Source organism: Lepisosteus platostomus, chromosome 10 (genome assembly GCF_059453375.1).
Source record: "Lepisosteus platostomus isolate fLepPlt1 chromosome 10, fLepPlt1.hap1, whole genome shotgun sequence".
Taxonomy (NCBI): Eukaryota; Metazoa; Chordata; class Actinopteri; order Semionotiformes; family Lepisosteidae; genus Lepisosteus; species Lepisosteus platostomus.
In genome coordinates, this window is record NC_142620.1 from 17,350,788 (window position 1) to 17,376,153 (window position 25,366).

A 25,366-nucleotide genomic window follows, 5' to 3' on the forward strand; every position below is an offset into this window, starting at 1 on the left:
CATACACAGCTTTATGTTTCTGTCTTGCAGAATTTTGATACATAAAAATGTCTAACTAAACTTATAGCATCAGGTTTCATACAATTCCAAGGTCGAACACAGTATTGATATAGAAACAACCTTCCTGTACATTACTCACAATGAACGTGCCATGTATATAAACAGTACAGGCATCAACAGAGAATTTCACCCATGACGTTTGTGATAATCCAGAGTGGGTAATGTTCACTGCTGTAAATCTGTACTGTCTCCTTTTGTTCATGGGGATAGAGATTATAAAATTATAATCGCCATCCTCGCTGTTCCTAATTCCCAAGATAATTCACACAGCTTTTAATTGCCTGAGAAAATCTCTTAACCATCTGTACTAAAAAAGCTTTTTTCAAGACCTAAAAACAAACTCCCAGCTATCTTCAGAAAAGTGTCAGCTGGACAAAAAAAAGTGTCAGCTTGTTTTTGTACAGTGGAAGTGCCTCAATTGTAGCAAACAGACTTTTAAAATAAAAATGTGAGACTTGGTTTGTTTGGTAATAACAATGCAGATACTGTTTCTCTGTACATTTTATACCAAATAACTTTCCATTTCTAACAAAATTGTGTTTTCTTTTGGAGAAGAGGAAAAGGGAACTTAGATTGAAGTGTTATTAAATATAAAGTTTTAGAAAGAAAAGGCTAACAACATTACAATTACGGTTATTTGTTCTGAAGGAAACTTAGGCTGTCATGCACAGCCTATGTGGCTTTCTTTAGCTCTAAACCCATCCTTTTAGAAAGTGACTGAAGTGATAGAAGAGATAGCCTTCTCCTTTGACTTGACTTTCACAAATGCTTCCCTGTTTATTTTCTGTGATGCTATCGGTTGCTACACAAAAGAAGAACTGTCTTGTTGTGAATGTGTCTGCAACAGCCTCAATGCTATGTGCCCTGTGCAAGCAATTTTTGTCCAGTGCTTTTGCATACTGCCACACAGCACTGTGTACACATACTGTAGCTCACAGTGCCAGTGTACGCTTGCTGCTCAGTAAGCAAGTGGAGCACAGCACCTCTTTCAAACTAAGACGGATATAATAGGATCACTTATGTTGAAATAGTTTCTTAAAGTCAGTGGCAAAGCCTCTGTGGGCAAAGGCTTGAAGGATACAGGCCTTTTAAGGTAGGATATTTTTCCAGTAAAGCTTCTGTCATCCTGACACCCAATTTTGAAGCCTGGCCAATGGACGGATTATTGAAATCCAAGCAATCCCTCATGATCAGTAAGGTCAGCAGACAAGCCTCCAGCACTAACGCTGTGCTATGCAAGGGCTGAGGCAAATGACCATTGAGCCAATGAGAAAAGACAGATTTGTGGAAAAGACAGTGCCGGCTATTTTTATCAGCCCGTGAGATTGATAATGTTACAACAGTCCTTTCTAAAGCAATGCTTTGTATGCTTATTAGCATACTGTACAATTTAGGCCAGTGTTGCTTTGCTTTAATGTCAACAAAAACTCTGTAACAACTGTGACTATCGGAAAATACAGCAGTTACAGAGGCAGACCATAGATAACAAAATCACATGATCACCTCTGCAGCTGTTACTCAGGAAAAACACTAAACATACATACAAATACACCATATTTTTCCTACAGAAATTTACTTCTCCTAGATAACTTTAAAATTCCAACAACTGAACTTATCTTCATAAAACATTTTATCGAATCTCTAAGACTAAATTTGTGAAAAGAATAGTTCTAGCTTGTGCTAGTTTGTGGATTTTGCTCTCTACTATTTCACCTGTGGCTCGTTGAGAAAACAAAGTTCAGTCGAAAAGGGAATGGCTGAAATAGGATACAAGACAAAAAAAAGCTATGAAAAGCCTATAGTCAGTGGACAAAAAGAATGGAATGGGTAAATGAGTGACCAAGCATACTGAAAGCAAAAGCTTCACACAGGTGTAGTTCATGCATTAATTGTGCAAATAATATGCTTAGGGTATAATTATTCTAAAGCACTTAGCAAGAGCTTCAGTGATCAAGAGAGCTCAACTTGCAGATGTTTCAGGAGGAATAGTGTCCAAAGTGATAAAAGCATGGAACTACAAAGGAAAGACATCATCTGCAAAGGAAAACATTGAAAGGGTACAGTGGACACGCATACTCCAGGATTGTGATACAGTATCTGTGCATTAATTTTAAATCCAAGACACAATAGGTGAGCATCTACAGGTCAATTGAAAGCATATTTCAACCTGCGGAAGGAGCAGCCTATTTCATCAAAAAGGGCACGCTGACGGCTCCATAGAGAGAAATACAATAGTAGGGCTGCAGAGCATAAACCACACTTCACGTCTGGTAATACGCGTTTTGTAAGTCCTGCCAATGGACTTCGAAGCATGGGAGAAATGTCATGGTCAGATGAACCATCCTTTCTTATTCTCAAGAAACAGACAAGTGCATGTGTGACACCAACCTAACGAATTCTACAGTCCCAAGTGCTACTGTAGGTTCTATGCAATATTCAATGTTTCTAGTGGTTCTATAATGTTGTGCAGTGCATTTTCTTGATAAGGTTTAGTTGCACTCACCAGAAATCACCCAATTATTATTATTAATGCTACATAGTGGTCTTCACTTCACCTTTGCAGCATTTCTGTCCTGCAAGGAGGGGAGTCTTCCAGGTTGACAGTGCCCCGATGTGCAGAGTACATGTAGTCACTCAACAGTCTGATGAGTCTGACACTGCTGTTATCCACACTTCATGCACTTTCAGTCACCAGATCTGAACCAAATTGAGCATTTAAGGGATATCCTGGTACAACACCTGAGACGGCATTTTTTAAAACCATCAACCAGGTGTGAGCAGATTGACTTTCTTGTCTTGAACAAAACGCTCCTGTACTGTACATGCCATACTGGCAACACATGGTATTCCAACACCATATTAAGTGACTTTACATTTTTTTTGTCCACTGCCTGTAAAAGTGAAAATTAATCTATCATCAGAAAGCCTTAAATTTCTTGTAAAAGCCATGACAATCTGGAGCCTATTCAAAATGCACAGGGAACAAGGATGGGACTACTGTACATCACGGACAAGTTGTCAATCTATGCCGGATACTCACACAGGTGCATGGAGACAACATCTTTCACTTTATTTAGAAAGCACCTGACAAAAATTCACACATAGAGAGAACATGCAAACACTACACATGGTGCCAATTCCAGCACCCAAGAGATGGAAACAATTCCAAGAAACACAAGAAGACAGTCCCTTAATGAACAGTAACATTACATCCTGGATTTAAGCTTTTCAGTCTGGGATTTAAGGTCTGAAGTCAGGTGAACTTTCAAGCCAATAGAAACATTTTTTTTTTTACAAAGAATACAAGGTAGTAGCATTTGCAAGTCAAATCTTTAGAGATATAAATAAGCAGGACCAGGAAGGGTACAAAAGGTAATAACTTTTTTGTCTGGCACATTTATATACAGGAAAGAATTGAGAAAAAAATGAAATTTAATTTCAACAGCTAGTTGAAAGTAATATCAACAGTCTTTCATACATGTTTTCTTCTTACCATTGGTGGGCAGTTATAGTAGGCATTCAAAACAGTACATTTTCACTATTTATGGATATAAACTGCCTACTATTTTGTACTATTAATACAATAAGTTGACAGAGCTTATTATTTCCAGAAATATTTTGATCAATATTTGTCAAAACTTATGTTCTTTAGAACAGCTGACATTTTTAAAACAGGTTTTAAAAACTAATCTAAACACTAGTATTCTGTATCTTGGAATTATTTTAATTTGAAATAATTTAAGGGAAAATATGGCATTTTTAAATAGACTGTGAAAGTACAAATGTAATTACTTACACCTACGTTATACAAATTTTATTTTAAAGAATATTTTTTTCCCCAAACCGCATCCTTAAACAGATAGTCAAAACGGTTACCATAGAGACACAGATGCTGATAACCTCCTCAGCCAAAATAACATGTTCAGATTTCCTTTTAAATAAGATGTGCTTTATTGGTTCATTACTCTGCCAAACAGTTTAAAACCACAAGAAAAACTCCTTCTCGGCAGACTATTTTGTTGTTTTTGAAGATAAAAGTACTATTGCACAGTTGAAGAGAGTGGAAAACTCACTTCTTTCTCTTTAGGCCATTTTAAAACAGAATAATGATAATTATTCTTATATTAACAATTAATATAAGAAAATATTTAAAAAAAACCTTTATGACAGTACCAAACACAGGCAAGCAGGAGAAGGAAGAATCATTTACATACCCTTGTGAGAAGGATGTAAAAATCATTTTTCCCCAAGCAGAGATTGTGTTGAAATTTGGTAAGAGAAGCCCCGCAACTTTTCGCCTTTCTGCTTCCCCCAGCTCAGTTTCTCCAAGCTCTGATACTGTATCGAACCCTTTCGTCTTCTGTGGACGCCTGCCCCTGTGCCAGTGAGGTACACCTGTCGCCCTTCTTCACCGACCTTTCATGCTGCCCAGCTGAGAGAGAGGAAGCTTCTATCCTATTAGTGTAAACTCTGTGAGCTTGCAGCCAGCTCCGCCTCTCACATCCTGTACTGCCCACAGCCGGTAGTCCTTTAGCCTTGGCAAGGCCAGCCGTCACACTGTGAACACCACCAGCACAGACACAGCGCTCTCCTTACACGCATTAACAAGAACAAATTATTAAGAACCACTGTTTCAGGAGGCAGTAAATAGGTTATTAAAGCTGGGCAGAACTGGATTTTAAAGGTTTTTTTATACAATTTAAGTTGGAGCATTTAAGTCATTCAGCTCCTACAATTACCTTAGCTCTATTTTAGATGCTTCGTACTACATTCCTAGTTTATAAGGATTAAGGAAATTAAGGAAATGTGTGACATTGTATGACCTGTTAATGTTTGACAATTGTTTTGCAATATTAAAGTATGAATATTCCCACTTCTGGAATTGTAGCTCATTTTCATTACCTTTACCTTAAAAGAACTGGAAATAAATCCTTGGAGAGTATAGCCACTGTTTTCCGTACGCATCAGTGAAATACAGTCTTTCAGACTAGGCAAACATAGTTTGTTTTCAAGTTATTACTGATTATCCTATTAATGATCAACCTCACTGGCAGCCAAAAGGCATGTTTGCTCAAAAAGGAAAAGATGAAATAGGACTTTATCCATAGACTGTTTACATATAAATGATTTTCAGTATGGCCAGACAGAATTATTATAAATACACTACGTCCATCGCTTATAAGTATAATTAACAGAACTCTGTAAATGGTAGAAAAGCAAAGTGCAGGAAAGAAAAAAAAACATTCAGTTATTGCCTCATTTCATGTCTGAAGAGTTTCGTTCAACATTTAAAGGATCTTTAAGGATCTTAGAGGCTCTTGACAATCTGCTTCTTTAAGCATTCCAGGGAATGTTTCAAGAACATGGGACAAGCATTTTGTTTCAGACTGTCATGACTGTTTAGAAGTGTCTCCTGTTTGTAAATGATCATTTTGAACAAGATTTAAAGCAAAAGAGATGACAACACTTGAAAAAGTGGTAGAAAACCACAAGAATGTCATCAAGAATCATGCACCTGGGACTGTGTAAAGTAAACCGGGCACGGAACATCTTGTAGACTAATCAGAGAAGCAACAGGGTGCATAGGTATAATCTAGCTAATCCATTTAACAAGTTTAAAACTTTCACATGTCAATGAACTGCTCTGAACACGTGCTCACCCACAAGGGGTTGTTACCATGGCTACAGCAGCAGCTAGCTTGTCAAAACAGTCAGGAGTCCTGGGGTATCAGGTATGTTAGTTTTAAAAAACAGCGGGAGAGAGCATTCACTTAATATTATTTGGCACTGTGAGTGTCTGGAACAATTATACCCCTAAAGATTCTCTTTCTACATGGTGGCCAATTCATTACTCCCATTATTTGCTTATGAATAGCACTGTCTTTTCAGAGAATCTAGGAGCTACTATGGAGTGTGGTAAGTACAAAACATTTCAACTCACCTACTGGTGATGAGGTCTCAGTAAATGAGCAGAGATTGGATGGTCCTTACTTTCTGTCTCAATAATAGCCTTTTCAAAAATATAATTTCATTTTCTATGCATAATTTAGTTTATCGGATCCAGAAATTGGCAATGAATATGAACAGCTGTATATCAAAAGCCATAATATGTTCATCCAAAATGAAAATATGATGCACTGAGTTTCAAATATTTTTTTCCCATGTGGGAGATTTTGTACGATAGGTCTCTTGCCAGGAACACTATGGAACTGGAGTATGAAAGTCCTTGTTAAAAGCACACAGCTATGACTGTGTGTATTTTATCAGGTTTAATCATGCTACCCCCCCATTGCTGCTGCACTGGATGTAATGGACATAAAACACTGAAAATTATTAAACAAAATCCTCAACGCAAAATAAAATACTGATGCAATCATTTAAACCAACTTATCCTACTGTGTTTTTTTTCCCCAAAAAACAAAGTAGACCACCCACAACTCGAAACATTCCCCAAGTATTATTAATCTGGCATTTGTATAATAACTGCTTGCTGATCTCTTTAATGAATTCTTTAAGTCAGCTCTTTTCTGTAACCTTGAGGAAGCACACTCCCTCAGCAGTGCAATCTCTTCTGGAATTCACTTTAGAAGCCCAGCTTTAATAAATAGAGTCAGGTGTTGAGATGTAGCCCATGTGCTCCATCAGTAAACCCTTAATGCCTACTAAGGGTGCACTGGCTTGTTTTCAGCTTCCGAAACCACATCCAGTAGCCTTTCACTGCAGTCTCTTCGAGGTCTCACCAATATAAACACTGGGCTGAGCCTTAGTGGCGCACAGTAGCACAAGTAGAATTCCAGACAGCTGCTTTGAGGTTTTCTGCAATCACTGATGCAAAACAAAAAAAACAGTAGAATACAGCATACAGTTCTTTAGCCTTTCTAATAGCAAATGTGCATTCTCAGAATTATCTATATTTACAGCACATTACTATATTGAATTTATGCACAAATAAAGGAATTTGACAACTTTCTATTTTTTCTCCCCCTCATCATTATTATCACTTCACTTTTCTTGTTTCAACAACAATAATGTATCAACTATTGTTATACCGATCATACTAGAATAAACCAAATCTCTGTAGTTGTGTATATATTGCATATGTTTAGAAAAATAAGATATTATGCATTATCATCCACAACAAATAATCAATTAATTCAAATGACATCAAAAACATTTATTCAACAGCTATTTAAGTGACTGTAACTGTTGCATGAGCACTATATCACTTCATTAGTGAGAGTGTTGCTGGGGCACAAGTGATAAGGTATAGTAATTTAACTGTTGAACCTCAAGCCTGATAAAAATCAAGAGAAAAATTTCAGAAACGTCCCACTTATGAAGGCAAAAATGCCTTCTTGCCATAGAAGGAGACTAGTTAGTCTAAGTTAGATCATTTTGGCTCACCATCTGGGCTGTTGACAGCCAGATATTTCTAAGCTGTCAAAATAACACAGCCAAACATAGACCATCAGAGAATGGCAATTTTCATCTAGCAATTTGCCCAGGGCTCATCTCTAGATGAAAAATAAAGCAAATAAAAGTTTATGATACCTGTATATTGTCAAGTGTAAGTGCAGATGAGTTCCATACCCTTTCTAATATAATATTTGACTATAGTCTTCAATTCTGGTCTTATTTTTGGTTGCACTTATGGAGCTCACGGAATACAGTATTGTTTTAGAACATCAGAAAGAATATCAGAAAGGTCACAAATTAGAAGAGACTATTCAGCCCATTGAGCTCCTTTCACCAGTCATAAGCAGTCCTCTTTGTATTAAGAATAAACCACTTAAGAATTAATGCAAACCTTGAAACCTGCCAAACTGGGCAGTTTAGAGGAAGCAATCAAATTCAAATTGCACCCAGTGAAAAATCATGCAAACAGGAGGAAAACGCAAACTTCATGCAGACAGATTCTCTAAGCTGCAATTAACCCAGGACCTTGTAACTGTTAAGTACTATGCCACTGTGCCAGTTCTCCTGGAATTTCTAAATGACTTTTTCACCACCAAAACTAATCAATAGGAAACTCTTTTAAAAAACTCACAGTAACGAGTTCCTGTCTTTAATGCTTACGCCTAACTCCAGAGTTGATGTTAACAGCAAGATTTCCACCCTTCCCAATCAGCAGCAGTTTATTCCCTTTCAGAAAAAACAAGAACAAAAGTCACTCCTGTGAACTTAGGAAGAGATGTGTTGCACTTTCTAAGCACAAACTCTGAAAATGCATGAAACAACCTGTGGCAAATTCCTAAACATATCATGGAACAATAGTTTGCCTTCCTTCGTAATTTTATAAAAGTATTGTCATCTAATATTTGAAGAGGAACTTGTTAAAAAATGCTTTACAATTTTTGTATTCACAAATCCAGACATATCCGTCTTAAGGATTCCTCTGGGCAATATCTGGACATGTTGTACTGGGTATTTTTGTGCTATTGCTGCTATTTCAATGTGAACTAAGAATGGGGTCAGTGGAATATACCACATCAAGCAGTTTTAGTGTCATTTATAAAACAATAAAAGTTTAGAACAAAGTCAAGAACTTCAACTGTTAGGAAACCATATTCTGCTGTAAAACACCAGGGTCTCAGAGCTCTATGCAGCTTAATAGTGGATCCTTGCCATTTAAGGTCTTTTTAAAGTAATTTATGAACTTGCTAATCAGAGTAATTGAGGTTTAAAAATGCATTTAGCTGGCACCAGGTCCTAAGTGTCACAAAAAGACTGAGCCATGTTTTTCACTTCTGTGTTAATCTAAAAGAGATACAAATAATGTGACAAAGTCTGTCTAAAGTAACTAGAAATAGAACATGAACACAAATATAACTGCTTATGCTGAATTAATCACATTGATTAAAAGCAGTTTGGTGCAGCTTATCCAGGACTAAAATGTTTTTTTATTTTAAACATGAAAAACGCAAAGGTTTTTTTTCTGTTGTCAACTACGTAAGACATGAATAGTAAAAAAAAGTGTCTTCATCTTGTACAGTATTTCCCAGATACTAAGGTAACAGGATCATGAGGACACAATCATTTCGTGTAAGAAAACCTTTTGTTGAGAAAAGGCTACTGAATGTACCACATCTCTCTATTTTCCTAGACACTCTGTGATTTTATTACAATTTAAGCTTATTTTTGACAGATCCCAAATTATCAATTACCACTATTACTTAATAAATAAAGCACTGACTTAATACTTTTCAGTGTAACAATTAAAAACTAAAAAGATATATATTTTTGAGCCCATTTTCTATGCATTTTGGAATTCAATGTAGTAAATCCCTTCAGGTCTGGGCAAGATGTTTATGCTTTTGAGATCATGTTGTGATCCTGTGTGGCTTTTGTAAAGGTCTAAATAAGTGTAGTAAGAACAATGTTGCAAATTATTTGGCAATTAGCTATCTAGTTTTAGTTCAAATCAAAAGACTGTTCTAATGGTGGAGCATGGATAAAACAAAATTCAAATAACAATCAAGAAAATGCTTCACTGGTTTAGGCAGAAATGTACCTGCAGTGAATTTACTGTACGGTAACTATACAGTGCGTAGACACTTCTGGTGCACAGATTGGAAAACAGGGTGAAGCCCTTTGGAAGGTAGTGATACTTTAGAAATCACATGCTTTTTAAGTAAATTCATGTACAGTTCCAAGTAGTCAATTGAAACCGAATTTCTAGTTTTACTTTAGGTTTCGTTAGATTATTTGCACTGTGACCTGTGTTTGACACCTTTCTTATGTTTGAATAGGTAATTCATTCTGCTATCAGCATTCCAAGCAGCCTGATCACATCAATTGCAAAACTCCTACATATTTCCTTGTGTCTCCCACTTGCTGCTCTGTTGAGTGCATGACCAAGACAAAAGAACTTAGCTGGATTTGGAAATGTTTCTAAAGCAATAATTCTGGTGCCCCTTTACTGAAGATGGTGTTAAATTGTTCTTATAAACTTGGGCACCAAGGTCATGATAACTGCAAATTTATGTTATAGAATTGATTCTGAAATTAAACTACTGGACAATAGAAAGCAATAGAATGTTTTATTTCTAATAGAAAAGCAATAGAAAGCCCCTGTCCAGCTCTTCAGCATCTAGTTACAATTGAAGAGATATAGCCTATTTCATAATGTCTCTGGGGAAGAACTCTGCTCATTGTTAACTTTATTAACAAGTAAAAAATGCCAGTAATAATCTTTGCATCCCACTGATACATCACTGTTGTGCTATGTTGTGTTACCACACATTACATTTCTAGGACACCAAGGAGGAAGCCAGATGTCAAAGGGCTAAATTCCTTGGATTGTTCTCTATGCCGTTCTGTCAATTACTGCTGATGAGTAAAGAAGAATTACATCTTTACTAGTGTGTAAACAATTGTTCAGTCAATTGTTTGATGAAGATCACAGTTTTAGAATTCCATTTATTCTATCATTCTACTAAGAATCCAACATTGAAAGTAGCATTCATCCTATTCATAAACATTTAAGTTGTATGCATTTAAATGTCAAAGTTTGAGATATGTGACTTTCATAATTGTACAATATATTCATTGAAATATGACAATATAATACAAAGTGTTGAACCTCCTACAAAAATTAAATGCCAATGAATATCATTTCATTTAGAGCGCATCATTCAAGTGTTTAAGGATAATTTTGAAAATGTGGAACAGACTTCAATATGATCTCACCTGTCCATCTTTAAATGGTGCAAAAATGGAAAAATATATGTAAAATGGAATAAGTTGATTGCTCTTAGAAATAAAGAGTAATGCTAGTCTCATAATAAAAAAAATATTTGTAAGACTTAAATGTTATTTCATTACAGAATCACAGGCCAAAGAGTGTTAATAAAGGAGTAGTGGATAGATACTTTGGTTTTGATTAAGCAGACCTAATCTAGTATGTACTGTATTTTAAAGTTCAAGAAAAATCACTTGCTTTTAGGAATATGGAAACTGGCTCATTCTTTGGAAAAGACCCTTATGTTACAAAAAAGTGATAGAACTGAAGAACAACCATTATTTCAAATCTCCCCTGCATGGTGGCTCGAGAGCTGAGCACCACAAGGGGGAGATATTCATCAAGGCAGGTCTGTTTGACATTTCTAAAATGGATGATGCATCTTTTCTGTTTAGTATTCAGAAATCTTATTTTTACAGCATTCTGTCATCTTAGAAAGAAATATAATAAATACACTGCTCATTTACCCTAGTACAATTTCTACCTAAACTATACAACTCATTCAATTTGGAAATTCCAAATTAAATTCACCATTTGACCAAGTAAACATGGAAAACATTAAAAAGTAAACAGATTTTCGAAGTGAACGGAATATAAAATTGATTAAGTACGGTAAAGTTTTGCTTTGCAGTCATTTGTATGAGAGGCCACATGTTGACTTTTTAAGCACCAGAAATAATTTTTATTTTTTTGAAACCACTGTTGAACACAGGCTCTACTGTACATTCTTGCTTAAAATGGCTCAATTTTAACTCTCCAAGTAAAGCAAATGTTAAACTTCTGAGGCAATGCTCTTTCTGACATATTGTATTATTCTGATCACTAATTATTACTACAGATTCAAACTGTGTGTTTAAGACCAGAGACTTTTTGGCTGAGCAAAGAGCTTCCCTGCTATCTTCTAATGATGCTCAAAGTTGAATGAAAAAGTTATTACTACTGAGTTACTGGAAGCCTAATCTACTTTTTTAACTTTAGTCATATACTGTGCAAGCCATGTTACATTACAATCCATCCACAGTTCTATATTGTTTCAAGCTTGATTGATTGTTCAGTTTTTGGAAAATCTTATCAATACTTAAAAAAGCATTGGTTAAGCTTTAATGACATGGAAGCCAAATTACAGAAGTATATTAAGATCTCTTTGTTCTTACATTTAATATAGCCCATTCTGTTATTACTGTTTGGCTTTTAGAAGTTTCTCTCAGGTATATGGAAAGTCATTAATGCAGATTAAATTAATTAATCCTCTTAAATGTGCGATACCTCACTTTATGACGTTATATGTAATGACCAGTACACAGCCAGTGCTGTGGTTGAATTTTGAGTTTTGCCTGCAAAAACGAGACCACAAGATGCTTTCAGATGTCTTTCCGATACCAAGGAAAGCTCTTGAATCAGGAACTGCACTGTGAGATTCAATATACTGTAATTAACACCAATTACAATTTGTATATTATGTTTGTTGTTTATTTAAAAATATTTATATTTTTATTGGCAGGCTTACATTGTCATATTTCTTTTTTATTATAACTCTTAACCTTTGTAATTGGAGACTTTAACCAGACTGCATTTCTCACAAAACAACAGCCAGAATTAATTCCTTCATTCACGGACTGTAGCCAAGCATTTTTAGGAAAAAAAATACGCTTCTCCATTCCTCATCAATCAAGTGAGCTTATATTTCTCAGCTGAATGCTTCTGATGTGGCCAAATACCATCTTGACACTAAAGCTCCTTAAATTGTTAACAGTTTTTCCCTCAGCATTCCCTTCTCAGACATCCAAAAAAGTATTTCAAGATACTGCCTGTGCTTAACGGCACCGACGTAAAAAACAAACATTTGGAGTTTGGCAAGTAAAATCATACATTTTCCAGGAGAAATTTCCAGTGAATAAATAGGGTACTGGATGACTTTAATTTGATTTTCTGTACTTTTGTACAAATGCAAGGTTTAGGATGACCCAAAAACAAATATTCCTCTTTGATACACACTGATGATCTCAATGTCAGCTTTTCCCTTTACAATATGTACAGTACATTTTAGAAAGACAGAAATTACCATAATAAGCATCAGATTTTAAAAGCAGTACTTCCTTAAGTCTTTCATTCAGACTACTACCCCCTCTCAAAGTTTCTGCATGTAAATATAGTGAGAGAGGGCCCATGTAAAACAGCCAGAATAGCACCAACTGAGACAAAACATGCATGAGCACAGGGCCCTTTTTGATCTGGTACTTTGTTGTCATGACAGTCCACACCCCTGCTCACCAGAACCTGAACAGACAAGCAGATTTTCAAGGAGGGGTAAGTTGGTTCTCAATTTCAGCTACTGCAAAGCTATACCTGCCACAGCTGCTGTATAAAGCCAAACTCTGAAAAATCATGCCAAAAAAAGCAGCTGTTTTGAAAGTAAGCCTTTGTATTACAAAGCATGTTATTATCCTCCCATAGGCAGATCATGGGAGTGACAATGCACTGAATGTTGAAAAAGAAGTCTCTTTTAAATTGACAGATATAGACTAGCAGATATTTTAGATTGTTAATATATTAAAATATTAAAAATTACTTTTGTTACCAAATTAATATTGTTAGAGATACTCTAAATCCAGAACAAGATGGAAGATTCTTCCTTTAAAAGGGACATTTTGCAAGACAAAGACTGCAGACTGAGTTCTTGTTAAACTGGTTTACCAAGATGTATCTATACATAATCCAATTACATAGCTTTCACTGGACATTCTAGACAGTCCTCAAAATTAAATCATACCTGTTTTTTTTTTTTCTAAAGGGAATTCACACGAGGCATGATTTACATTATCAAAGGCTGAGTTTGTGTTGTAAGGGACTTTGTGCTTTTTACCTATAATTATAATTGCCATCATGGCTCATATTAAACACAAAATTTAAATCACAGATCTTTTTATTGTTATGATCTCCTATCACTTCTTGATTTTGTAAAACAACAACATTTTGAGAAAACATAAATGTGTTTAAAATTACACTACTTTGTTTACCCAACAAATAACTTCAAAATGAAAATTTTGCTTGAAAAGTGCTTGGAATAATGACGACTCCCACACAAATTTGCATCTTAATAGTTTCTGTACATTACTTTTGTAATTTTTGATCTCCAAATTTATATCTAATACAGCTTTTCTGTTTTCTGAACTTTTCAGAAGCACTGCTCAGATGGCAACCAGAAAAATTCAATATTTGCCAATATTTTGACCCTTCATGAGAATTTTCACGGGAATGCAGCTGTAATGAAGCTTTGTTTACTAAACCTTAAACACCGCAGTGCATCTCTTTCAGTTAATGCAGTCCTTCAGTTTCAGGGCTGCAGCAGTTTGTTACCAAGAACTTCTGAAGCCCTCAAAGGGACTAAACTGGCTATTCTTTCTCTTAATGTCTCCACAGGCTGACCAAGGCCACTTTAGTTAATCTCTTTAAGTCATTTAACAAACTGAGCTGTTGAGTTAGTTTAGCACTCCATTCACTGCAGGTGAGACCCCTCTATCAGACTTTAGAGGGTACAGTTATAAGCTTAGCAAAGGGAAGAGGAAAAGTCTGAAATCTATGAAGCTTTTAATACATTTGAGGAGCTCTAACACATAATGGAGCCCACCCAGCTCCCTCTAATGGAGCAAAAAGCTCAGAGCCAGCTGTTTCACAGTGGAGGTGGCAGCCGAAGGGGCAGACAAATGAAAGAGCCATTGACAGGGAATTCCTGAACCAGAGGGAGGGTAAAAACTGCCAAGTCCATTTGTCAGTGAGGAAAAGCACAAAAACTACATTAAAAGGATAAAGAGCGTTTGTAATACCGTGTTTCAAGATTTTATTAAATATCAGTTATTTTTCTTCCTTTTGAAGAAAAAAATCCTATTCACTACCTACAAAACCTGTAGTCCCTTCTACTCTTTACCAGCTGGACTAGCCAACCATTTCAGTTTGATCATACTTAATTCTATTAAAAGAAAACATTCCACCACTTGTCTGCATTTCTCCTTGAAAAGGTTGCAGCTGTATAAACCCAGAGGACTGCAGCCAGGAAAGACAGGCACCAGAAAAAGTTTCTTCGATGAGGTATGATGTGATTATGCAGGGCCGGCTGCCTTACGTTTTCATCTTTTCAGCCCCCTGTATTCATCATTTTTATGGATGAACAAAAAAAAACTGCCTGCATTGATATACTGTACATTAAAAATCACAAGCTGAAATTCTAATGATGCTAGCCTCTCCTCTTCAGCACAAATACAAAACACAACCTTTCCTGGTAAGATGTCTGGTACTAAACATCAGCTGTCAGTTGCAGATTCATTAATCACCAGCACGAAACAGTCCATTCAGGTGCTCCTTAAGCATTACTACATGTTAGCTGTAAATGGGAAACAGATCTTGATCTGAAAAAACATTTCTAACAGCAGCACTCAAAGCTCATGAACTCCTAAACATCTGTAACTAACAAAAACATTGACCACCATTCTTGCTAAATGTAAAATTTAACAAGTGGTGAAAAAGTCCGACTTTAGCATGGAAGCAGCCATAGTCTTCACAGAAATGTCTTAATTTTCAGATCTATCAGCTTCATGCAGCAATAATAAATCACATCACACTTGCTATTAGTGAAATAAAAAATCTGAAAATCCACTAATTCCAACAAGAAGCACCCACTGCTCCATTTTGTTCGTAGCATGAGTATACACAAAGCAATTCGACTGTAGTGTACAGTACCAGGTATCTGGCACATTCACATCTGGATGAAAAAAGTTCCTTATTCATGCAAGACGTAGATTGCATATAGCTCATTTACTCGTGGTGATAAGTTAGTTGCAAACTGCTCAGATCTCATTGTGTTCTTTCCCCAAGATAAAACAAATCTGTTAGCATTTGAAGAAGGATCAAGAAGTTTAATAATTTCCTTGTTTTTCTGAAAAATGAATAAGGGTTTCCTACCTTCACCCATTGGAATTTCATATGGAGCACTAAGGGAGCCTTCAGGCATGGCACTGGGGGCCTCAGGGACTGCAAAATCAAAGAGATGAAAGTGAACTTAGTAAGAGATTAAACACTGTCAATATCATCATCTCACTACCTCACATTGTGGCTTCAGGCCAAATGATCCATCAGATCTTCCTTAAATGTAACCACTCAGACATCATCTTAACTGTCCAGTTATCAAACATTAAGAGAGCAACTCTTTTTTCACATACTGTATAGTAAGACTGGGAAATGCAAAGCCTTTTTTTAACATTTTATAAAACTAGAAATGTATTTTATAAGCCGCTGTCACTTAAAAAGCACTTGAACATTTGTGTTTGGGCTGCCAGTCATTCTTATATAAATGGAAGGGATTCAACAAAAAATTAAACAATAAAAAGCTGTTTAAGAAATGATTATTTCTTAATCTATAAAAAAACTCCTGTTTTTGTCAGACCTTCTATGCCAATTTACCATGAAAAAATGTTTATGGACTGTATAAAAGAAGCCATATAGTGATAGCCTCTGGATTTTAAACTGATTAATTTACATTTCTATAGAGTGTTGCTCTTCAATACATTCCAGCATTGCAAAGGGGGTGAAATGAACACATGGCTCATCCAGGTTTGGTTTTCAGCCCTTGCACACAATCTTGTACATATACCACACAACAGCAAGACCATGGAAACAAATGGGAAGAGAACAGAAGCAGGAAGCAGTCATAAGTAATCAATCAGATGAAGAAAAACGGTTTCTTCTTTCTCCATTGCACACTTTTCAAAAGAGGTACTGAAAGAATTTCTAAACTCATAGGACATGTCAAGATCTCACTGAACCCCCTATCTCATGGTAAAGAACTAGAAACCTGGGTTGAGTATTCCCATCACCACCCCAGATAACACTTAAATGTTTCCAGACATGTGACAAAAAAACAAATCACTTTCACAAATAAAAAACAATATAATGACCTTCCCGATTTAAATTTTTGGTTATTTGTCTGGATCTCCTTTTATCAGTAATGCGATAACTGTATACTGTGTACCATAAACCTCACCATGTAGCAGGCAATTAGTATCAACATTCAAGAATTCAAGTAATGACCATGGAGCAATTTTTTGTGTTCTCTGCAATGAAACATTGATTATGATTTTTAAGTGCTCACCATGCAGTGAATCAGCATATAGTCAGCTGCAATAAAAAAACCTGACATAAAGCTCAGACTCTATTCAGACATAGGAATTTCAGAGATAAGGCTGGGGTAGATATAAATTTAAAAATTCCTAATGAGAACACAGAACCCTATCAGAGACATATAAAAATATCAGGACATATCAGGGATATATAAAAGTATTATATATGAATTAATTTTTTTTAATAAACCAGAAATAGAACAAAATAAAATATAGCTTTTCCACTTAATGTGACCATAAATTAGGAGCTTTCATTTGTACAGCACAGGCATTCACTAAAAACTACATAATTTCTAAAACATACCTGTATTTAAGAGTTAATCTGTTATTTCCCCAATCACACACCACAATCCTTTTGGTTCAGATATCTGCTCCCACTCAGAGGTCATGTAATTAAATACTGTCAACTGCTCCAGGTTATGCTGAAACAACCAATCCAACCAAATATTTCTTCCATTTCTTTTACTTCTCATTGATCTGTCTAGGCAAGATGTTTGGCAGTCTGTCCAGTCTCTCAGGGTGGACAACACCACTGGTGACGTCAGGCCTTCATCTGGGCAGCACCCTGAGAAGCACCGTCCCCAATCTCTCACAGAGATCTCATTCCGAGAGAATCCGATTTTCCACGTGCTCTTGGCTTGTGCAGCTCCGTTTGTTTTTCTTTCATTTTATTTCCCTTGGATAGCCTCAGAGAGACCAGGGTTAGGAACTAATGCTGAACCTGCTTCCTCTCCTCCTAATTTCCTCAGCCACCTTTTATTTTATGGCTGCAATTAGAAGAGCAGGGGCCAGGAATCTACGTAAGCAAATCCCCCCACTAAACTCACACTGAACTCACAGTTAGAAAAGTTCCTATTCTCAAATGAATTAGTTGGACATCAATCTGTAATTTGCTGGTTATGAGCCAGGCAGTTACAAGGACAGAACATTTCACTTATACAGTTAAAAAACAAACCTGGGACTTCACTTCTTTTTCGTTCCCACAGCTAAATGGTTTTTATGTGCTTTTTTATCTAGATAAGGTTATTTAAACAAAGACCTTTAAGTCACTAATCAGGAAGTCAGGTAGAGGAACCTCACATAGCATCAAAATTATGAAAGAACTGTAGTCATATAAAACTTTAGTAACAATAATAGCGATATTCATCAGAAACTATAACTGTTCTTTAGGAAAAGGCGGAACTCAAAAGTACACCATGTCCAAATTCATGTATAATTACACTGGAACTACAGTATCTTCCAGTGTGTTACCACAATAATTAAAGGTTTAAAGGGAGACTGAGGCAAAAAGAGGCTAATTTAGATTGTATTTATCTCAGATCAACACTGGTATGATTCTCCGTTTCTAATATTTTGGTATTCCTACCCCAGACCTTTCAAAAGAAGATGTGTATGAACCGCACAAGTGTGACAAAGGTGAAATTTTGAACAAATAAACACATACTGTACAGCACTAAATCTAAGGAGAAGACTATGTGGGGCTATAACAGCTGTGGGAATCCATAACATATTACAGCATAAAAACATTTGATCAAGTAACCAATCTGGATGGCAAATCTCTGAAGACCAATCGTCCTGAGTTAGTAAATGCCATACATTATCACAGATAGCACAGAACGTCAAAAGAAGCTGATCCTTGTGTTCACATGAATCCTATAAACTAAAACCTTGCCTAAATTAAAATCTGATGACATTTTGCATTTCCCAGTAAATGTCAAAACCAGACAGTAATGCCTCAAATGATCTGTAACGGACAAGAAGAAAATATCCATAACTCCTTAAGAAGGACATTACACTACAAGGGTATTTTATAGCAAACATCAAAAAACAAAACTCACTGAATTTATGCTTCAGCCTGCAAATCACAGCTCAAGAAACAATTTCATGCTTAGGACCAGGTCTCAGTAAAGAAAATTAAGTGTTAATGATGATGGTAATTAATATGCAGTATGAAGGCAATGTTATTTATTTTCACTTCCGGCTCTGCCTTAAGCAAATAATTTTTTTTATGCTGTTGACTGAAAAAGACAGGACGGTAATCACTATACTAGATCGGAATAAATGGATCAATTACACATCTAGAATCTCGGCTGGTCTGGAATCTTATCAGTTCGAAAGGGAAATTCTTGCCATTCCCAGGAACAATGCTGTTCAGTATTCCGTGCTAGCTCGTGCCAGTCTCTTGCTAACATATGGGCTTCCAGCTGATATCGAAGAGGTCTGTGAAACTGTTCCCTGCATTCCGACAATAGCCACAAAGCTGCACTGTGCAATGGGAATTAAACACCCAATTGAGCTACGACAGTGTGCTCGGGGCTCATTCACTGACACAACACATATATGATCTGAGATTAACACAAAGTTTTGGCATCATGTGCTATACAATCAGTTCCACACATTTTCCCAATAAATGCACATTCTTTTCCAAACTGAAGAAATAATTTCACTCTTGCCTATTGTTCTATTTCAAACTGCCTCACCATTTAAATACTCTGTTAACTATGTCACATTATGAAGTTTTTTTCTGTAGCACTTTTTTTTTCTATTGCAGAGTACAGGAGTTTAAGAGTTTGCTTGTTAAAGACAACGAAACACAATTAAATAGACCTTTACTGTCTGACGTTTTTGCCATTCTCTGCTGCTCATATGATGAAAAGAAAGTGCAATACCCCAATCAAGCTCCATAGCAGAGCCGTAGTTTTAAAACACAATCTGAAAGGACTCCAGCTTCACCATGCTCAATGCTACATGAAATAATGTCTTTGGACATCTGGAGACTTTTTTCTCAATGAGGTCAGAAGAGTCAAATTCCTTTGGGATTAAGTATTATTCAAATGATTATGCTAAGACACTGCACTGTACTGGCACTTCAGTACTATGCCAAAACGACAAATACTGGGGGAGCTTCAGTTAAAATGATTGGCAACATTTTCAACCTCAAAAAGTGGCAAAATTATGGAACCTAGATTAATGATTAATTGTAGATTCCTGGTCTAAAGGTACTTTAAATATGGAAATACTGGTACGTACTGTTGTTGTTAATTGCCAAACCAATTTTTTATTTAGACTTAAGAACATAAAGAAACTGATAAGAGGACATTCAACCCATCTATCCCATCTGGTTACTAATTTTCCAGTCATTTCTTTAAGGGAGCATATGATATCAGGTTCAACAATATAGCTCGGCAGTTTGCTTCAGACACCCACAATTCCCAGATTTAAAATGAAAGCTTTTAAGTAACTGCCTTTTATTTCAACATGACAAATAATAATAATAATAATAATAATAATAATAGCTTACACTTACAGTATATAGCACTTTTTCTGGACACTCCACTCAAAGCGCTTTACAGGTAATGGGGATTCCCCTCCACCACCACCAATGTGCACCAATGTGTGATCACTCACCACACATCAGCTATCAGTGAGGAGGAGAGCAGAGTAATGTAGCCAATTCATAGAGGGGGATTATTAGGAGGCCATGATTGGTAAGGGCCAATTGGAAATTTGGCCAGGACACCGTGATTTTTTAATGGCCACAGAGAAAAAACCTCGGTTTTACGGCTCATCCGAAGGACGGCGCCTGTTTACAGTATAGTGTCCCCATCACTATACTGGGGCATTAGGACCCACATGGACCGCAGGGTGAGCGCCCCCTGCTGGCCCCACTAACACCTCTTCCAGCAGCAACCTTAGTTTTTCCCAGGAGGTCTCCCATCCAGGTACTGACCAGGCTCACACGTGCTTAGGCATCAGTGGGTTGCCAGTTGTGAGTTGCAGGGTGATATGGCTGCTGGCCATATCAAATGCCTCCATACTTTTATAAGACAAATTATACTATTTAATAGAAATGTTTTATACTGCGCATTGATTTTATTTGCAATAGCTTGTTGTTTCTTGAAACTTTAAAATATGCATTAGAGTTTTGTGCCATGTTACTGCATTTTCAAAGTGTACACTGTCACACTTCCACTTCTGCCCTCTGGTTTGTATCAGAAACCTCTAAGAATTTCACAGCAATTCAATATTTAAGTGGGAAAAGGAGCAGATTCACAGATTTTTCCACTCAGCCATCAGTGATTCAGCTGACTGACAAAACACATACTGTAAATATTGAATGCAGTATGTACATAATATGTGTCAGCCTCACGGCAATGAAGTAATCCTCCTTCGAGCACTTGTAGCAATAAATGCCAAGTGTAAACCTTGCTAATGCAACGGAATGGCCGAAGTTCGGCTTTGCTCCATAACAGCAAAAAGCAACGCGGTTTATTCAGATCTAGTCTGCAGCCTGATTCCACAGCTCTCTCACGTTCCACAGAAGGAAGGCGGAGGGTTAAGTGACATCCCCGGATGACCACAATAAACAAACAAGCCAAGGGTGTCCATCCACAGGTCACATGACTGGCACACAGTTGAAACACAAAGCCCCCATTTATCAAAGCTGAGATTCAGCATTTAGTAATGCTCTCCCTCACAATACAACACAGACAATGAACAATGTCCAGCAGGCCGCCCACAGCAGTAGACCCCACACAGGGTTCAGTGCAAGTCAGGGGTGATGTTTACCTTTTTCGGAAGACCAAGTGCCAGTTCCCCCGGACTGACAATGAAAAGTAAAGTTGCGGGGGAGGAGGGTATGGATAGCGCCAAAATATTCTCACTTCCCTTGACCAGAACAGCAATGACCACTGACTCAGTGAACTGTAAGCAAGACACGCCCTAATTCTCTAGTTTAATTAGATATTCCTATTCTATTTTGAAAAATAATTACTTACTTATTTTATCTTCTGCAAGTCCTTAAAAACATTTCAAATGAAGAATTATCCTGGCTGTCAAGAATTCAAAACACAACATATGTAAGAAATAACTGAATATTTTGTTAGTATTCTCTAGATCACCAAATCACAGAGATTCTGGAGACACCAAACAAAGTGTACAAGGACAACTGAAACTCAGAAATGGCCATTGGTTGCAACAAACTTAAAAAAAAAATACTTGCACAAGAAGAAGTGCACAGTCTGACAATACATTTAAAAGACACAAATCTGCAAATAAAGTCTGGGCTCTATAAGTCACCAGTCTTGAAAAAAACTTATTTCATTTCAAATTGAATTTTTGAATTAATTTTCAGGCTTTATTGAAAGCACAAGTGCGCGATTTAAAAAGTTTGTTTTCAAATTAAATTGGTCAGACTGACCCATATCAAAAAAGGTGTCATTTTACAAAAGTTCCACACTATTTTTTTCCACAGCCATCTGGCTTTAATTACATAAACTTTACTGATAACATAGTACTACGTTTACTAAGGGCTGAGTTTGCCTGAATTCCCACTGTACACTTATTCCAGAAACAGATGATCCTCAGAGAAAGTAAATAACCCAAGACATGCTAGTTTCCAGCTGGCTGTAAACCATATATTGCACTATTCTGTGAATCTCCAAAAGCTGGTGAGCTATAACAACAGTACAAGCAGCACATGCTGGCTCACTACCTAAAAACAGATCTTACAATTACAGAAAATAAATCTGAAAAATAGCTCTGCAATGTGCAGATGGAAAACAATGAATAATCAAAAATAAAAGAAACACACTTTTCAGAAGTCTTAATATCACAACGAGTCAGTACAAAAGCACCTGACTGCATGCACACACGGGCTCACACATTTAAAATTCTGTATTTCACAAGTGTCTTGTCCCAAATTTGAACTCCCTTTGGGGTAGTTGAAGCTTGTTTACCAATTGGAGACAGATGCCGCAGAAATTGTTTCTACAAAATTACTAAGAAATGACAACCAAACACTCCAACTTTTTTTAAGATAATGATAATCTGTCTTTAATCTCTGTTTCCACAAAACAGGCTCTCACAGTAGTTACAAACAACAAGGCAGTAGTAATGCTGAGATATGCGAGTATCAGCACAAAATCCTTAGTCAACAAAAAAGTTTGCTTGAAGTGCTTCACTACGATTCTCTACACAGAATTCTGTCTCTGCTCCATTATGGAATTTAAAACTTCCAGAAACAAACACAAAGGAAAACAGGCAATGTACAATGCCTAACAACTAGAAAATACTGAACTAATCCTGTGTCAAAAAATCCTTTTTTAATCCAACTAATTTCAGTACAATTCCAATAATCAACCACAATCCACACTTCTGAAATAAATACCTTAAGAGAGTTTAATGTTATGCCGACCCCTTAAAAGTCCTGACCTTTACATTTTTTACATAAACACATTTTCATCTCTTTAAACGAGAGTTTTTGGACTTGGCATGTTTGGCAGCTGTCTTCTGACTGTTAGTTGAAGGCTATCAAGATCTCAGCTTTGTAAAAGAAACAAAAGAACCCAAAAAAAGTGTGAGTGAAGCTTAAATCTTTCTTGGAGGGTTTCAGATAAACTTCTCTAGTTCTATATAAGGCCATAGGGAGTCACAGACAGTAAAATTGTTTACATCTGGAAGGAAGGAAATGACAAATCACCATGGGAAATTCTTCCAACTCCGATTAAGAGAAAATGGGGGTGGAGGGGGGGGGGGGCTGTCACTTTCATACATTCAAAACATTTTGAAGTTAAACATGAGAAAAGTCTAAACTAAGCAACACAGGTAAATAAGAAAGCACCTAGCAATACCTGGTTTTCTTTATAATCCTCAGGCAGGAGGGTCTCAGTGGAGGGACCACGGAATGTGTGTTGCTGTGCTGAAAAAATGTGTCAAGGCAGAGCTGATATGAACAAAAAAGAAGGGGAGTTTGTTTTAAAAAAATAGTTTTAATTTCTAAAGAGGTACTGTCAGAAGCAATGCTATGTGTACAACAACAGACCCTTCATGTCACAAATTACTAAAAAATTTAAAAGAAAATGCAAGTCTTACTTCCTGCAAATGAGTAGGCAATTAGAAATTCTAGGAGCTCAACATAGACTGCCCTTAAATTAAATCTGAGTTCTGTTAAGGGTTAAAATAAAAAAAAATGATGGGGAAACCATCCAACACAAGCATAAAATAATTACTTGTATTTTATATAGCACTTCTCATCCTAAAATATCTTAAATCTTCTTGCATATAACCACCTAGCACCCACCCAGGTGACATGCGGCAGCTATTAATTACTGTATGTACCAGCAAGAAGTGAGAATCTGCTGCAGCAGTTAAATTAAGGGGGAACATTAGTGGGGACAGCCTGGACCAAGAGTGGAATTTACCCAGGACACTGGGGTTAACATCCCAACTCTTTCAAAAATGGGATTTTTAAGAACCAAATAATCAGCAGCTCAATTTAATGTCCCACTCAAAGAACGGCATCTCCTTGATATTAGAAATTCTGGTTAAGAGGGACAGTGTGACACCTACTGGTCCACCACCACCCCTTGGAGCAGCAACTCGATTTTCACTGGGTTTGTGATATTGCAAAACTGACCAGGCCCGGCCTGGCATAGCTTCCGAGATCCAACAAGGCTACAAGATAGTAACTCAACTGCTGCCAGCACATCACACATATAATAGAGATGCCATGCTAGAAACCAAGAGCTAGAAAACAAACAGGTTTTTCAGCGGCTGTTCTAGTCCCGTTTTGACCTGCCATTCTGTAAGGTGTTTAAGAAGATGCACTGTACTATACACAATGCATTGGCAATGATAGCTTTGTTCCTCTACAGTAACTGTGGTTCTTTATATCAACTCTGCCAGCTCATAACTAAAATCTGGGTGGGCTTCAGCAGATTAGTCTTGTTGGCTTGGCCTATACATAAAGAGAGCAATCATCTCTTAGAAACAGGCTGTGGAGTTATCTGTGGAGTAATCTGGCAAATTAGCCAACTCTCAGGACAGAAGGTAAACTCAGAAGTGTTGAGAATTAGCTAAAAATAGGCCTAGAGATTGCAGTCAGCCGCTCTGTCCCACCACCATCCTGCTACAAAGGAAGCAAGCCCTCCCACAAACCTAACCCACCAAGACCCAAGAGAGCCTGCAGGCCCTGTGGAACTCATTGCAAGTGGTAAATCTAAAAAGAGCAGCATGCTAATGTTTGTGCTAAAAAAACAAGAGACAAAAGGTCATTTTTTGTCGGTTGTAATTGCATTTTATTTTCCTCCCCCACCTTCCTTCTCCCCTCCTACGTATGATCCCTCATCATTTTTAAATAATCCCCTAATTTCCCATGTCTAGCTTCCTGTGGTTTCCCTGTGACAGAATTCACAGGAGAACTCCATTCACTTAGGGAAAAAAAAAAACAGAAGAGAAACCTGGGCTAGTGATTTTCTGTCCAAGCGATGATGCTGATGCTGAATGTTGAAAAGCTAGATAGGGTAAAAAAACAACTACGAGTCAATATAAGCAAGAAATCACAAAAAAACAGTGGAATGAAGTTTATGTATACTGTATTGCATAACGCATTATG

General features: G+C 36.8%; 1 protein-coding gene across 7 annotated transcripts in view; it reads right to left on the reverse strand.

Annotated features, from left to right (window-relative positions):
• LOC148653465 (pleckstrin homology domain-containing family G member 3) overlaps positions 1 to 25,366 on the reverse strand; it is a 109,773-nt gene that overhangs the window by 73,659 nt on the left and 10,748 nt on the right. For 2 of the 7 annotated variants that reach the window (XM_088648500.1, XM_088648498.1), the window contains exons 2-3: positions 23,604 to 23,671; positions 15,758 to 15,826 (exon numbers count right to left, since the gene is read on the reverse strand). In XM_088648500.1, coding sequence (XP_088504626.1) covers positions 15,758 to 15,806 — 49 coding nt within the window. In that variant the 5' untranslated portion in view covers positions 15,807 to 15,826; positions 23,604 to 23,671. Of the gene's footprint in view, positions 1 to 4,274; positions 4,507 to 15,757; positions 15,827 to 17,275; positions 17,418 to 23,603; positions 23,672 to 25,366 lie in introns of those variants that run through there. The other 5 variants (XM_088648499.1, XM_088648497.1, XM_088648503.1 and 2 more) reach the window with 3 other exon arrangements.